Below are 17,245 nucleotides of genomic sequence, written 5' to 3' on the forward strand. Positions count from 1 at the left end.
ATGCATTGCAGTAATATTCACTGAACATTCAAAAAGCAGTTTACTGAGCATTCTAACTGCTATAATTTTGATGCCCTCTTGCCATGTTCAGTGAATACTTCTGCCATCATTTAAGAACAACAATGAATGCTTGTGCAATGCACATGATCAGATACAAATACTCGAGCAATCATTTTGAATCTCTTGCAATACTCCTGTATCATAGTGAATCTCCAGTGTACCCTCCTGCATACCATTATTATATTATTTTGTTTACTTCTACAGTAAAAATGTTTCAATATTAAGCTCTGCCAAATGACATCTTTAATAGCTATGGGTAGTTCCCAGTCTTCCATAATAGTGAGAATCACAATCTCAAATGTGATGCCAATGGGTTCTCAACACTTGCCTAATGCAGTAGCATTAGATCAGTGAACACCCAATAGCACATCTCTGCCCAGGACTTCATATGATGATGTGTAATGAGTTAATTAATTAACCTGATAAAATAATAATTGTGAAAAATGATACAAGACTCACTGATTGAGTGGTGAAAATGGGTGATAGAAGTGTATAATTGATGGAAACTAATAAATATAATGAATGCTTGGCTTCCTTCTAATATGTAATAGATTTAATTTTTTACCAACTTGAGGGCTGAATTTCCTTAAACGGGCCACAAATGATTCATCATTCAGACTAAGTATGTAACATACTTGCAATACATTAGTCAAGTCTTTGACTCGTAATTCATTCAAAATAAAAGTCTTAAATGTTGAAGGTGGTAGAAAACTGCTAATTTAGATAGTTTAAGACAATGAGGCTATGGATACAACCAGCCCTAATCTAGCTGCTGCTTATTTGTCGAATAGAATTGCATGTAAAATTTTATCACATCACAATGGTAGAAAAATAGGAGAGTTAATATGTTACCTTTGCAGTATACTTTTTATTTGTGATCTACATTAGTATTTAATAATTCGATCAAAGAAAAATAATGCTATAACTGAATAAATACTTTTTAATGATGTAAATTATTAAATAAATATAACCAAATAAAAACTTTTTATAATATCAATATTAAAAAAGTTTATTTGTATAACAATTAGCTTCTATATACTTGATCTCATCTCTCAAAAGTTCTTTGAAAACATTTTAATATCCACCATCTCTCATAAAATAGACATAAGTAGAAAACATTTTTTTATTTAAGTTCCTTATGTCACTGCCAAATATGTAGGGTAATAATTCATCTGAAGTTCTTTATGTTTTCTTAACAGTGCATTAATACTAGCACATATCTTTATAAACAGCACCACATTACAATAATATTGAACAAAATAACAAGTCCCTGCAGATCGCATATAAAAATTTTATTTTGCTTGCAGCCTCCATATGTCATTAATGCCGAAATTGGTTTAGTTAAAATGCTTCTGCAACTCACTTGCAAAGAATAGGAAAATATTTTAGTGTCGTGGATTTTAATCCCTCGAAATATTGATTTAATTTTACCATTAATTATTAAGTAATGATGTCAGTATGAATTATTATGTATTGCAGATACGTACATTGCTGAACCATTCTGAACGTTTCAGTCACTCACTGAATAATCCTGCAATGATGCTGAACCTTTCCACGCAGTATATTTCTTTTCATTTTTTCTATATGAATGCCTAAATCATTAAGAATTAATTACTAATGATAGTTTGCACTAGCGACTTCAATGAAGACATATTCGCTTTCGTCTTCGCATTTTAGATTTTGCGCTCGATGGTCCAATAATGATTTTGTTTTGTTTCCTCCTTCTCTCTTGCCTTATCTGGTTCTCCGTAGATGGAGTCTGTGCTGAATAATATAAGGCATTATTTACACTGCGGTTATCAGGGAGTTTGTTATTTATATACTAAAGTTATATATTGAGTGGAAGCGCGTACAGATAAGCAGTGAGTACAAACTTCTGTTTGGTTCAAAATCATTTTATTGCTTATGTTTCCGCTGTGTAGTCTTGATGTGCGGAAAACTTCCAAAATATGGCCTGCGTAATGTCATCTTGGTTTTTATTTATGAAACGCATTAAAAATAAACTTCCATTGTCGGCTAATTCTTAGCTTTTGGAATATAGTGCATGGTGGTGATAACTAAGACAATTTTGGTTAATCTTAGTAAGAAACTTTTAATTTGTTTTCAATAGGTAACAAAATGAGCACAGCGGTGGAACAAGAAGGGCTAGTTAAGGAATCACTTTTTCAGTTTGTTAAACAGCATATTCCTAATGCACAATTAAGGTAAATGTTCAATTTGTATTGATTTTAAGTGTTAATCAGCATTTATCGCCGTGTTGGGAAAAAAAGTTGGTTATTTTTAAATATCTCTTCATCATCAAAAATGACTGAAAGAACCACATCTGAAAGTGAAACTGCAATTACTTTTAAGTAAGGATGAATAAATGTAGTTAAAGGTGTGATTTCAAATCCTAGTCTGCATTTAGGACATTTTGTTTACATCTCCCCGCCTATAGATTAGCATCGACGCTCGCACTCGGGGTTTGAAAGCTATGTTGGAGTTTTATATTTGAAGTTTGGGAGAGGAAAGTTTGAGGTTTATATTTGAGTATGGTAATATGATCTGAAATTGAGCAATGGTTGAATAGTTTCTTTATTGGCATCGGGGTCATTATTAAAATGGTCTCATGAAGGCAATTCCATTTGCTCGTTAATGATGATGAAGGTAATATAATGAAAATTGAATTTCACAGTCTTTTACTTTGAACATTCATATATTGTACATATAGTAAAGGTTAGCGTTTTTCTTAGTTATAGGTCAAGAAATAAAATATCCTTCACTTTATTTGGGAAAGGGTGGAATGTAAACAAAGAGTTTTCCCCAACGCAGTGTTCTTTCTAAGTGGATCTGTGGCTTTTAAATGCATACATAAATCGAAAGATATTATTAATTTCGTTGTTGAGATATATTTTGTGTAATGGAATTCTGATCTACCGTGGCGGGTTTGGCCATATTGACTGTAAACAAATGCAGTAGAATCGATCGTATCATATCACGTCTATATATAATGTGGGATAAGCCCGCCTTTAGGTTTTCCTTTTAGCAGCCAGTCAGCCGCTTCAACTAGGTCATTTATCTAAGATTTCTTTGAATGTGTACTTTCAGAATTTATGTTTAAGTAAGGTTCCTGTTGTCAGGGACAAAGGGCAAAATAATTTCAGTCATATTCTGGTGATCGTGAATTTTTTTAATATCCTTTTGGTCAAGAAGCTCAACAATCGACAATTTAAATTCTTTAAACTTTGAAATGATAATACTGCTTGCCTGGTTTAATTTTTTTTGACAAGTGTAGCTGATAGGGGTGGAAGAAGAATCGATAGCTGAAGTTCAATTAGGAATTATATCAAGCTACAGTTTAGTATTCTAGCATAATAGGCCTAGTGGTTAAAACCGAAGTTTTTGATCCAAATCCCAGTTTAATATGTTATGATAGGGACCACCTGGCAATAAGCTCAATAGCATGGGCACTTTACACATTCAGGGTACAAGGGTTTATTTTCTTTTTATTTCAACAGCACATCGTTTGCTATGATTCGAAATCTAAAAAAGAAGTTTTTTAGTACGTAGAATTTGGTAATTTTTGCTGGGTTTGGTATTTGACTGAGTGGGTTTTGATTGGCATAGAATTAAAATGTTATAAAGGAATCAGACCACAGGATTGTTTAACTTATGTAGGCATAGATATACATATTAATTCAGATATTTACCTGCATTTCATGTGAATTACTTTTCTTGTGGCCACATCAAGCCTGTTGAACTCAGCCTAGCCAACTTCAGAATTGGCAAGTAAATGTCAGTAGTGAGAATTAGAGTTTGCCATAAAAATATTTTATTGATGCTAGAAAAGAGAAATATTTAGTTTATGAAAGTAATTTGTGGACTTATTGCTTTAAAGAAAATTATAAGTTTTAGAGTATTATGGAAATTTGAGACCCATTGTCATATTTGATGTTGACATGCAATCATTCTGTATTAATCAGAGTATCTGATTATTTAAATTGGCTTTGGGTCATCAAGACCCAACTGTGGTTATTATGATCCTGCGTGGTTCACTCATGTGGTTTTCCATTTACGTATTTATGGCTTGAAATATTAAGAGCAAGGAATTTCAATATCTGATAGATAAGTAACTTATGGTCAATAAGATTGAGGTCATTTATTCTTCCCTTCCATTTGATCTCTGTTTATGTTTTGTTTGTATGTCATATATCTCACACTGATGGAGGTAACTGGGATGACCAAAATTTAAAAAAAAAGAGTGTATTCTTTTGTATATTGCTTTGTATGAGTGCCACTTAGAATGAAAAGACAAGATAATAATATCACAGCTGAAAATTATGCCTCGAGAGTGCATTTTTAAAAATATTTCATGGGACTGATATAAAAAGGCAATATACTGTGAAAATAATGTAGGAAGTTCTAGAATATCAAAGTCATTGTATGCTTATCCTGCTTAAAACAGCTCAACATTTGGTGAAAGTAATTTGTGTAGCATTTTAATGAATTAAATGGGCAGTAGTATCTGTTTTTGGTATTTCTTTCTTGCCTTTTCGCAATTGAAATTTGGAAACTTTTATTTTTACTGTAATTATGGATAATTCAATCCATGTCAAACATGGTGATATCCCCTGTGATCAATGGGCTAAATAGTATGCTGGTGTCCATGGAACTTACTCCTATCTAAAAATTTGCCATTTTGGACTAAATCACACCTCATCCTAGTAAAATTTTTCGTATCCCTTTGTATCAAAAAGTAAATTGTATACAGTACCAGGGGATATTTAATTACATGACCAAAATTAATGATTTATGTGATCAAGTCCTTTTGCTCGGCCACTGTCGTAGCATCATTTCTCTCTAAAACTTGTGAGTTTACAGTGACTATACCACAATTTTTCATGTATTGCTGTTATGTTACAATATTTATTTTCTGTATTACATTTCAGCTGCTTAGATGAGTTTGTATTAAGCTATGTTGTAAGTATTGTTGAAGAGGTGGCTGCAACTGGGGGAGCTGAGGCCGTTGAGGGCACCTTTGATGCAGAAGCATTCATTGAAGTGCTGTCAGCATGTTTTCCAGCCTTTACAAACTGTGTTAAAAGTTGTCATGTTACCCAGTGGATGGCTGATCTCCAAGAAATATTACTCCGAAGGTCATCACCAGAAGGGAGCAACGATGATGAAAACACTGCCAATTGTTAGTATTATCAATCAGTGATAATAGTAATTAATAGTAGATATTTTTTCTTTTATTAATTATGTTCACAGTCAGTGGAATTCATCAGAATATAGATACTTCTATCATAGGGCATGTGCATCTTGGAAGCAAAATGGCTAGTTATACACAAGTGGCAAGCTAACAATTATGCACATACTACCTTGATCAAAAAGTTCCCGGAATAACCACCGTGTGGCGCTCCCATCGTTCCGATTTGAGTTCTGTTTTTTTTGTTAAATTGGTACATCTGTTGTTGATATTCCCTTTAAATCTTAGTGTCATAACTTGACATTTGCAAAAGTTACGTAGCCAAGAGTACATCTATCTCTGTGTGTGTTGGCGATTTTTTACAATTTCAGAAATGGATTTAAATTTGCAACAACGAACTTGTATTAAATTTTGCGTAAAAAACGGATTTAGTGGCGCACGGACGTTGGAAATGTTGGAAAAGTGTTTCGGCAACGATTCTCTAAAAAAAACGGTCGTTTACCAGTGGCACGAGCGGTTCAGAAGTGGTCGTGAGTCAATCGAAGATGATGAACGCAGTGGCAGACCATCGACATCGAAAGTCGGTGAAAAAATTGATAAAGTAAAAGAAATGTTGGTCAATAACCGCAAATTAACCATCAGAGAAATAGCGGAGGACTTGAACATTGCCTATGGATCCGCCCAAGACATTGTGGTTAATGATTTGGGTTTCCGTCGTGTAGCAGCAAAGTTGGTGCCAAGAGACCTCAATTTCATGCAAAAAAGAGACCGTGTTGACGTCGCAAAAGACATGATTTGCGAGGCTGAATCCGATCCCACATTCATCAAAAGGATCATTACTGGAGACGAGACGTGGGTTTATGAGTACGACACGCAATCCAGACATCAGGCAAGTGAATGGCGTTCACCAAATGAGCCGAGACCAAAAAAACCACGTCGTTTTCAGTCAAAAAAGAAGGCAATGCTGACGGTTTTCATGGATTACAACGGTGTAGTGCATCATGAATTTTTGCCAGAAGGCCAGACAGTAAACAAAGAGTATTATTTGGGCGTTATGAGACGTTTGCGTGAAGCAATTCGCCGAAAGAGACCAGAAATGTGGGCAGAAAACTCGTGGATTTTGCACCATGATAACGCACCGTCGCACAGTGCTATCATTATTCGTAATTTTTTGACGAAAAATGCAACAAATACCATCCAACAGCCACCGAATTCCCCTGATTTGGCTCCCTGTGACTTCTTTCTGTTCAATCGAGTTAAAAAACCATTACGGGGAACGCGTTTTAGCAGCCGAGAGGAAGTAATGGAAAAATCGCAGGAAGCACTGATGGACATACCGAAAACCGACCGTAACTTTTGCAAATGTCAAGTTATGACACTAAGATTTAAAGGGAATATCAACAACAGATGTACCAATTTAACAAAAAAAAAACAGAACTCAAATCGGAACGATGGGAGCGCCACACGGTGGTTATTCCGGGAACTTTTTGATCAAGGTAGTATGTAGCTCAATAAAAAGTGCTGGTATGTGACTTTCGCATAAGTGGAAGCTAGTCGTTCCCTTGGGAGAAATATAAAAAAATGGAGTTTATGAAGTAAAATTCAAGGTTGTTAAGGTCAGATGCACTTTTTTTATTGTTGTCGTTGTAAATAAACAAAAAAACTGCTGTGATTGACCAAAATGGTTGATGGTAGGAGAAGTTATAGCTCATCTAGTATTAAGTCTGTGGTGTACAAAATAAGTTAGTACATTCAATATAGGGGAGGGGCAATACATTTACCTGAACCACTTGTAGTTTCCAGAAGGATCAGGTACCCAATAATTCTGGCTTTTAGGAAATACTACCTTGATCAAAAATTTCCCGGAATTTATTCAGAAAATTAAAAATACAAGTTTATTCATCTAAATCTATATTGCCCCCTTCAAAGTAATCCCCATCGACTGCAACACACTTATGCCAGCGCTTGATCCAATCCTCGAAACATTTTTTATATTCGGTTTTCGGTATGTCCATCAGTGCTTCCTGCGATTTTTCCATTACTTCCTCTCGGCTGCTAAAACGCGTTCCCCGTAATGGTTTTTAAACTCGATTGAACAGAAAGAAGTCACAGGGAGCCAAATCAGGTGAATTCGGTGGCTGTTGGATGGTATTTGTTGCATTTTTCGTCAAAAAATTACGAATAATGATAGCACTGTGCGACGGTGCGTTATCATGGTGCAAAATCCACGAGTTTTCTGCCCACATTTCTGGTCTCTTTCGGCGAATTGCTTCACGCAAACGTCTCATAACGCCCAAATAATACTCTTTGTTTACTGTCTGGCCTTCTGGCAAAAATTCATGATGCACTACACCGTTGTAATCCATGAAAACCGTCAGCATTGCCTTCTTTTTTGACTGAAAACGACGTGGTTTTTTTGGTCTCGGCTCATTTGGTGAACGCCATTCACTTGCCTGATGTCTGGATTGCGTGTCGTACTCATAAACCCACGTCTCGTCTCCAGTAATGATCCTTTTGATGAATGTGGGATCGGATTCAGCCTCGCAAATCATGTCTTTTGCGACGTCAACACGGTCTCTTTTTTGCATGAAATTGAGGTCTCTTGGCACCAACTTTGCTGCTACACGACGGAAACCCAAATCATTAACCACAATGTCTTGGGCGGATCCATAGGCAATGTTCAAGTCCTCCGCTATTTCTCTGATGGTTAATTTGCGGTTATTGACCAACATTTCTTTTACTTTATCAATTTTTTCACCGACTTTCGATGTCGATGGTCTGCCACTGCGTTCATCATCTTCGATTGACTCACGACCACTTCTGAACCGCTCGTGCCACTGGTAAACGACCGTTTTTTTTAGAGAATCGTTGCCGAAACACTTTTCCAACATTTCCAACGTCCGTGCGCCACTAAATCCGTTTTTTACGCAAAATTTAATACAAGTTCGTTGTTGCAAATTTAAATCCATTTCTGCAATTGTAAAAAATCGCCAACACACACAGAGATAGATGTACTCTTGGCTACGTAACTTTTGCAAATGTCAAGTTATGACACTAAGATTTAAAGGGAATATCAACAACAGATGTACCAATTTAACAAAAAAAACAGAACTCAAATCGGAACGATGGGAGCGCCACACGGTGGTTATTCCGGGAACTTTTTGATCAAGGTAGTATGCTGAGGCATCCAGGCTCAACCCAAACATGAGTAAAAGTGACAAATAATTGTGTATGAGATGTAACACAGGTATCTGTGGGTGGATTAACCTGGATTTTTTTTAAGGTACACTTTTCCAAATGAGTCTTTGAAGTCAATTTTTAATATTAGTCAGGTATTAACAAGTATTTATGTATACTCACAAATCAGACCATGAGCTCAGTGTTGCTGCAAACTACAGACTCCAAACACCAGGCCCAGTCACTGGAAATTTTGATTCCGTGATGTATTAAACATCTATGTTCACCAATTTTCATTGCAGCTGCAGATCAGGTTGTAGAAGGCACAAAACTTCAATGGGCCAAGTCTTACATATACATGGATCACTCAGTAGCACTCATTCAGTTCATAGAAGCACTTAAAAATGATAGTAAATACCAAGGTGCCACTGATGCCCACTGCATAACAAGAAAAGTAATTGAGTCATTATGTCAGATGTCTCAGCATACGCATGAGTGTAGAGAGCCAGTAAAGAAGCCCTGTCATTATTATCAACAATGGTGAGAGGGAGAGGAAATATGCTTGACCACAGGTGGCCATCAATCAAGTCATTGTTGTCACTTGACATGTATGCTGCTGCAGTTTTATATGGGAGAAATAGGCATGAAAATTTTATGCAGTGAGGTTTCATCACTAAAACAGTATCCTTTTGCTAAGGGACTGCAACCTAAACATATCCACATCACCTAGTTGTCTGCGACAGTAAATTAGTAGTGACAAAAAGTTGAGCTGCCCATTTTTATTTGTGGGCATATTGAGATTTTGAAAATGTTTAGGTTTCATGATGATTTAATTTAATGTTCTGGGCTTAAATTCATTTCAAACTTCTTGTCAATGAACTGTATTCATTTCATTTATATCAGGACATCTCTGTCAAAGAAATCAGCATTTTAATTTTATCACTTTCCACTCTATGATCAGTCTAACAAGGGGGTCAAAGTGGTGTTTTGGCTAATGTACTTTCCAAGTGCCTCTGAAAAACCTCTTTTTTGTTTCCATTTAAACCACATGGTTCACCAGAATCCCCTATACTTCCTCTCAAACAGACAAAGGTGACTTCAGAGGTATCTTAATTCTTCTGGCCTCCTGATATAATCATTTGGGAAGTTCAGATTTGTTTGGATATTTTCCAGTGTCAGTATAGTTTCCCCGCATCATGTATTAGGGATCAAGTAATATGCTTTGTGAAGTTCAGTTTCTTTGTTGAAATTATTTGTCAAAATTTACTTTATTCAGAGAAAGCCCAAAATAATCGCATAATAAATAAAAAAATAACTGGTAGCTGCATGCATGATGAAATGTTTTACGTTAGTAATAATTCAATGGGATTAAGGAAAGGAAATGTGATGACAAAGTTATTTGAAGTAATTGATAAATAGCCCTTCAAGTTAACTAAATAATCGTAGAAATATGCTTCAAATTGAATATTTGAAACCTAATGCATGTGTATTTTCATTTCTAGTTGATGGGTTATCATTCAAAATCTCCGAGATTCACATACCTAGTCCGTCATCACTATCTCTTCTACCCAATGGTGGACCTGCTGTTGGACGTGTAAAAAAGTTATCTGAAACTAGTGAGGGAAGTTGTGATAGTGGGGATTATTTATCAGGTCAAGAGGTGAGTATTGCTGTACATTAATTTACTAGTTAGCCCTCTTCAATGAATCATATGATTGGATAGACCTTGGTGATATTTTGTCTGTAATCGATTGTGCATTCCATTTAATGATAAATAAATATTGTCATTATTCCTGACAGAACTATTTAAAGGAGTAGTTAATATTGTACTTTCCACTCTATTCTGACTTACATAGGTAAATAGAAGGGGTAGGAAATGGTTGGGTGTCTGAGAAACAGGATTATTTTTTTCTGGCAAGACAAATGATAAATGCTTCTCAGCTAACAAATAATTGACTGATCAAATCGGCCAAATTTTATCTTTTAAGTGCTGTATTTCCTGGCCCATAAGATGCGCAATATTTGTGATTAAAATGTGTTATAAAACCGGCCTGCATCTTATGGGCTTGGGATACATTAGTATAATTTCGACCAGCACATGCAATCTGTTTCATTGGAAAAATCCTTACCATTACATATTTTTTCCCACATGCATAGAAAATGGTTGCCATTATTATAAATGCAACAATACAATTTTTTTCAGAATAAGTTTTATAATTTGATCTTTTCTGTCTGATCCATCTTTTTCATAAATTGTGACCTGAAAAATCAGAATAAGTCTTATGAGCCAGGAAATAAGGGAAAAAGCTGACACAGCCAATGCCTGATTAATGGCAATCCTATGGATGCGCTTTCAATTTAATGCCATTTTCAAAGAACATGCCAATAATGGAATTTAGTGCAAACCTAAAGTAGGCTGAAATTGAAAAATATTTCACTTTATTACCCACTGAATGTTACATTGCTCCGGTAAAGCCTAGGTGAATTATCTTGAGTATTATTTCTTTCAGAGGTTTTAGTATGTTTGATGCTTGTGGGGAAATATTATATAATTACCAAGTGGTTCACAAAGCACCAGGTCATGTTTCTTTGTGAGCCACTTTCTGAAAATATTAATTATTTATGCTGGTAAAGGGAAAAAGCACTTTTCAATTTTCACCATGCTTAACTAGTGTTTTTCAGTTTATCATTTTGGTTAAATTGTCATTTAACATTTGGTGATTTGTAAACAACAGTTATGTGTGCATGTGTAAAGTAGTTGATCCATGGGATGGACCCAAAGAATACGTGCTAACCGGCTTCCCCCTAGAACCTTTCATAATATGATATTCCTTCTAGCCATTTATAATACATTTTTTTAAAGCCACCAAGAACCCAAAAACTGAATGGATTTTATTTCGAAAAGCCTGTTTCATTTCCATTATTGCTGAATTCAGTCTTGTTTTCCCTTTCCTTGCACTACATGGTGGCCAGGAAAGGTGGTCACTGGTCACCCCCTCCCTAAATTTGACCAAGGATCCACCCCTGTCTCTCTAAAATCATCGGGCCAAAGTACACTTATATTTTGTCAAAACCAAAATCTTCTCCTTTTGTTCACTCAGGATTCATGTCTCTTTCTCATGGGTCTCAGGAATGCAGTGGTAAGGGAGGGGGAGGTGAGAAGGAGAATGAGGGGAATGGGGAGAGGGATCCAGGTGGTGACAAGAGGGCAGCTGTAGAGGAGGAAGAAGAGGTGAGGCTGCTGCAGGAAATGTTTCCCGGGGCGTGCTGTCTTGAAGTGCGCCATTGTCTCGCCATTGCTGGTGGAGATCTTCCACGTGCTGCTCAGTTGGTTCTTCACCGTCAAGAAGCTGGTCAGAGTCTCACTGTTGCTAGTCCTGCTGTTCAGGTTAGTTAGCGAGTTGAGTAGCCTTACGCTACTGGTTGAATGGATGGAAATTTCAAAAAGATATCAAAGAATCAATATGTTATTCAATGAACCAAAGACTTTATAAATGTATGTTGTATATGGTATATGGAATATTTGGAGGATTATAATAATCATGTTAAAGTCAATAAATGTGAAATTTTCAGATCCCTGATTAATGGCTCTATTTAAATAGAGGTTCAATTTAATATTTGCCAATTTAGTTTTGTCATAAAATCCAATGAAATTTAAATATATTGTTGTTTGAGACATTTATTATGATCTCCTAGAGTATCAGTGATAAGAGATAAGTTAAATTAAATTTATTGTGATTATCCATGACTAAATCAAATTATATGAAAACAAGGTCCATTTCCTGTTTATATCTGAAAGTTTATTTTTCCTATCCCATGGTCAAATTTGATGAAATTAATTAAATGATTAATAATTACCTTAATTGATTGCTTTCGTGAAAATGATAACAGTTAAATATCTCATTAAACTTAAATTTTGTGCTCTTTTTTTTAGAAAATTGTGAGTTAGTGGGTGCCTTCTTTTTTTATTATCAAGTATTGTTTTTCAAAAGTCCTTTCTTTTACTATTTATTTGAATTTTGTTGGAAACTATCATTGGGATGTAATTTTTATTTTGACAAAACATAGAATAACTTACTTAGTTTATATTTAAATATCTAAAGATTATCTGTGTTTAGAATAGGTAATGTACACCTAGTGTATTATACAACCACCAACTTGAATCTCAAAAAGTCAAGTTATGTCCCTCCCATGAGTGAAGTTGGGAAATTCTCTTAGTTTGTTAAAATGTGGAGTTATTGCAGTAGCAATCTTAAGACACGTTAAATTAATAATGTTCAAACCACGCTTGATTTCACAGGTGGGTGGAGGGAGGCCTAAAGTTCGTGTGGATGACAGACAACTGAAGGAGAGAATAATTGCTAGGTATAGCTACATTGACCATGAGGAAGATAAGAGGGAGCACAGACCAGTTGCTCCTAAAGCAGTACGTATTATTTTAACTGTCATCATCATTAGATATACATCTATTCAAAAATACTGATGTTGAAAGAAATACCTGACCAGACTACCATGTCTGACCTTGAATATTTTTTAATTTAGATGAATTAAACTTTGGATAAGATCATGAAATACATCAGCACAGGCTTAGCAATGATTTAACATATTTATTTTTTGTGTCTGAAAGGGATAACTTGAATGCAAATGCGTGAATGCAGTGTGTGCTGTGTTGATAAAAATTGATGCCTGTTTGAGTAGTTTCCCCTGTAAAAATTAACTCTATGTAATTAAACACTGCTACTTGTGCAACCCTTGCTACAAAATATTGTGATAATAATTAATTGCTGTTATACATCTTAGCCTGTATCCATTGTAATAACTTGAAACAAACAGATTGTGGTTAAATGGGTAATAGTAGAGAGACTAATGTTTTTAAAGAAAAATATAGCAAGAGCTGTTGGGGTAGGATAGTAGATACCATGCAAATGTTTTTTTGACCCAGTCAATTTTATCCACAATTGAAGGATATTTGTTGATAATGGGGAATGCTCATGTATGCCACTTAGATTGTCTGTTTTTGCGATTGAATTTCACTGCAATCGAGTGCAGTTTTTGGTTGTTGAATTGAGAGAAATGGATTTCATTCCAAAGAAGAGACTTAGGACCAAAACAGTTTTATATCAAAACGCATGAGCATTTTGACTAATTTTGTGGTTATTACTCTATATATTTTTCCTTCCATTTACCAAACATAATCGATGCTCTGCTGTGCAATTGCGAATTGGATCCTTGGAGACTGCTTGAAGTCACTTTCATTATTTTTCAGGAACCAAAAAAGCTCATCCGTTACCGAGATAACAAAATAGTGAGCATCAAAGGGGAGAGGTTTACAGAGGTGAGGAAGGAGGAGGAAAGTGGTGGTGGAGAGGCAGGTGGGGACCCAATGAAGAAGACCTATGTGAGCCTCAAGCCAGCACGGCAATATCGCTTCCACTGACCCCTCTGCTTCTTCGCCCCCACGTTGACCCACGTGGAGAGGTGATAAAGAATTCTCCTCCTACCCTCTTTTTTGAGTTGAAAACAACTTGCGAAAATGGGCAATTCTTGGTAAGTTGATTGAGGTGTGCAGATTATAAATGGTAGAATTAACCTAATGAAAATACTCTTTTAAGCTTAAATGTAGAAAATTGGCTTTGAGGATCTTAAATAGTAAGAAATAGCAACTAGAAAAAGCAAGTTTCAGGACAGGTTGATTAATGTTGCTCCTGATAAAATTGCTAGATTTTCTTTCAATTGTCATGAAGAGAAACTTGATGTTGAACTTCAAACCGATAGAAAGATATAATTTTAGGTATTATTCTGTTGCTGCTCAGTGATTTTCTATATTTTTAGAATTAAACTGTATTTGCATTGACTAAATATTAAATTGACTGACTTAGAAAATTGTACTATTTTTTCCAGACATGAGTTCAAAATGTACGTTAAAGTCTGAGGAATACAGTTCAGTAAATAGTAATATCACTATCAAATCTCCACTCTTAAGTATATTCATTCACAACATTATTGGTCAAAATAAACCTATTTCAATCCATTAATGAGTTTCAGTTGGAGAAAGGAGGTTATAAATCAGTTGGCAAGGAGATGGCATTTAAAGTTACATACCATCTAATTTGTATGATCATTTTCCAGAATTTCAAATGTATACATGGAAGTTGACATTTTAGAAATCCCTTTACAATTTTTCAAACTCATTCGTTCAGACCAGTGAAAGGAGTGAATCTGATTAAGAAAGAAGGTAGTTGTATTATGACATTATCAACATGAATACTTCAGAATGAGGCTATATTCATATTTGGGAATGAAATGAAAGATTCATTATGGCATGAACCTGTAATAAAATGCCACTGCAAGTAAATTATATACTTCTGTTTAATATGGATATTGTTTGCATCACAACTGTCTAGTTCAAGGAGGAATGTATGTTGACAATAGAGTTTGGACTAATGACAATGAAGACAAGAAGGCAGGGCATATATTTCAGACATGGCCAGGGTCAGTGCATGTGGTGAAAATTTTTTTCAATATTTGTTCCTCACTGAAATGAAATGGTTACATATGAAAATATTCTAGCGGAAATTATTTAAAACGTACATGTTTGATTTGAGAACTATTAAATTATATTTGTAATATTATGATTATCATCTTATATTCAAACGATTTGTTACGTTTAAAAAAAAAAGTTGACATTCATCAATATAGTACAATGATGACATGTTAATGCAAAATTTATGGATAACTTCCCCTCATATAATTACAATGGAATAAAATTCATATACTTATTTTATGCATTTGATTAGTGCTTATTCTTTTTTCTTGATAATATTTTACATTTTTCATATGTCTGGCCAAAGAGAACTGTATTTTTCGAAACTTTATTCATTAGAATTATTGATAATGTTTATGTGTTACTGTGTCATATTGGTAGAAATGTTTACTTTCCCATACTCTGGGGGTTATATCAATATAAATTTTAAAAATTTTCTATTTTTGAATGGCTTCAGGATTGGAACTCCATGTAAGCAAGAGGTGTGATTGTTCCTGCAGCAGGAAGAAGAGAAGCAGTCAAAGCTGTTTTTGTTCCAATCCAGGAAAATGTGCACCTTCTCTTTGCGTATCTGCTGCTGAGATTGCTCAGGAACACCATGACATTGTTGCTATACATCGTTGGCACCAACTGAGAAACTGCACCATATGGCACATTTTGTCATGTACATATCTCAAGAAATACTTCTTCTTGAGTTTTTGTTGAATGTTATGATATTACTACTAGTTTTCTCTTGACCCAAATATCATCTGTGCATGCAATAACTGTGTATAACACGTTCAAAGTCCTGTTATAGCTTGTTTAATGAGTTATTTTCTTTGATTAGCTATAAATAGATTTACTGTGAAACAGTATTTGAACCTTCAAAACAAGGGATCATTGTGTCATAGAATATCAGTAAATAAAAGAGACTAACTTTGTGAGATCTGTGGATAGCAGCTTTAATTAATTGTACAAAATGCAGTTTTTATGTAAGTAGTATTATTATTTATTTTAAAATAAATGCTGTGATTTTTTTATTCTATATTTATAAGTAACAGTCAAATCATGACATCATTTCTCTCATGCATTGGGATAATAGTCAGTCTGAGTTATTTTGCCAAATGTGTATAGAATGACTCGCATCATATACCATTGTGTGTGTTTTGTTAGGGAAAGTGCAAATTTGAGAAGATAATTTAAACATTTATTTTATGCCAGTATTTTACATTTTCGTATCTGTTTACTGTTTTTTAATGTGTCATACTTTTTAATACAATTTTAGCTGTGAGGATTTGTGATACTTAAGTAAATGTAATTTGTGGTAGAGGTGAAATCACCATTCCATTGTGGTCTCTGTAGTGAGACACCTCTTGTGAAGAAGTCTGATCCAAGTGGAGACATAAAGAAACACTGAATCTTCATCTGCTGTTAAAACTAGTTGGAAAGGAGCCATATTTATAATTATTTAAGTGATAACCCAAGGTATCAATGTTTGTAATGATGTATGCATAACCATAAAAAGAAGAAAAATTGATTTGGTAAAAAACCAGCATTTCATATCGAGGTTATGTCTGAGGAATCTCTTAATGCTGTAATAGAACATAATTAGATGTGTTAATGTATAGTTTGTTGATCAATGTAATTACCTGAAGACAGTGTTACTTAAACATATACATACATGTAGGAATTCAAATATCTCCATTTGACTGGCAAATTCATTTTGTCCAATCTGAAAAATTAAAAAAATATAGTATAATTTGTAATGGTTTGAAATTTCAAGGAAGAAAATGTTTAACCTGTAGTAAGAAATGACGTGTTTATAGTGTACAAATGTATTCCAGCAAATGTCAACTTTCTTTTTTCTTAATTATTTGATGTATTGACATGGAATTTGGAAATTTGTGAGTTGGTGGTCATAAAAGATATAACCCTATGCATGTATGAACTATATCACAGTGTTTTTAAAGACTACAAATGCTTGTGAAGAATATACATGTAATTTCTATTGCTTTTTGATCCTTAGGTTGTGCATTCCAGTGTAAGAATGGCCTTTGTACACTACCAAGATCTCATTCTTTTTGCCACTGAGCCCATATATGAATGTTTACTGTGAGCATGTACAATTTGTATTAATTGTGAACCAATAAATGAGCCAATTAATTATACATCATTGATCACTTTCTATATCTGCTGGTATAAATCCAATTATAAATTAATGAAAAACTGATATGTATGCTCAAATACGCTAGACCTTTAAAAACATTAATATCCTAGTACTGAATTAATTTCACATC

The 17,245-nt window shown here is 34.6% G+C and overlaps 1 protein-coding gene across 1 annotated transcript; it reads left to right on the forward strand.

Annotated features, from left to right (window-relative positions):
- The first annotated feature begins 1,817 nt into the window (after positions 1–1,817).
- Positions 1,818–17,105, forward strand: LOC139688024 (CUE domain-containing protein 2). The gene is made up of 8 exons (XM_071585426.1): positions 1,818–1,922; positions 2,171–2,264; positions 4,989–5,239; positions 9,928–10,085; positions 11,556–11,813; positions 12,726–12,851; positions 13,692–13,972; positions 15,427–17,105. The coding sequence occupies exons 2-7, from the start codon at positions 2,179–2,181 to the stop codon at positions 13,860–13,862; spliced, it is 1,050 nt and encodes a 349-aa protein (XP_071441527.1). The 5' UTR covers positions 1,818–1,922; positions 2,171–2,178; the 3' UTR covers positions 13,863–13,972; positions 15,427–17,105.
- Positions 17,106–17,245: the final 140 nt, after the last annotated feature.

The sequence above is a fragment of the Hetaerina americana genome, unplaced genomic scaffold (assembly GCF_022747635.1).
Source record: "Hetaerina americana unplaced genomic scaffold, ioHetAmer1.1.p SCAF_2, whole genome shotgun sequence".
NCBI classification, from domain to species: Eukaryota; Metazoa; Arthropoda; class Insecta; order Odonata; family Calopterygidae; genus Hetaerina; species Hetaerina americana.

Bases quoted from the DNA above. Each gene is read 5' to 3' on its own strand.
- LOC139688024 (XM_071585426.1), top strand. From the start codon at position 2,179: ATGAGCACAGCGGTGGAACAAGAAGGGCTAGTTAAGGAATCACTTTTT. The intron at 2,265-4,988 runs GTAAATGTTCAA...ATTACATTTCAG, and splicing joins ATTCCTAATGCACAATTAAG to CTGCTTAGATGAGTTTGTAT. The intron at 5,240-9,927 runs GTTAGTATTATC...TTTCATTTCTAG, and splicing joins TGATGAAAACACTGCCAATT to TTGATGGGTTATCATTCAAA.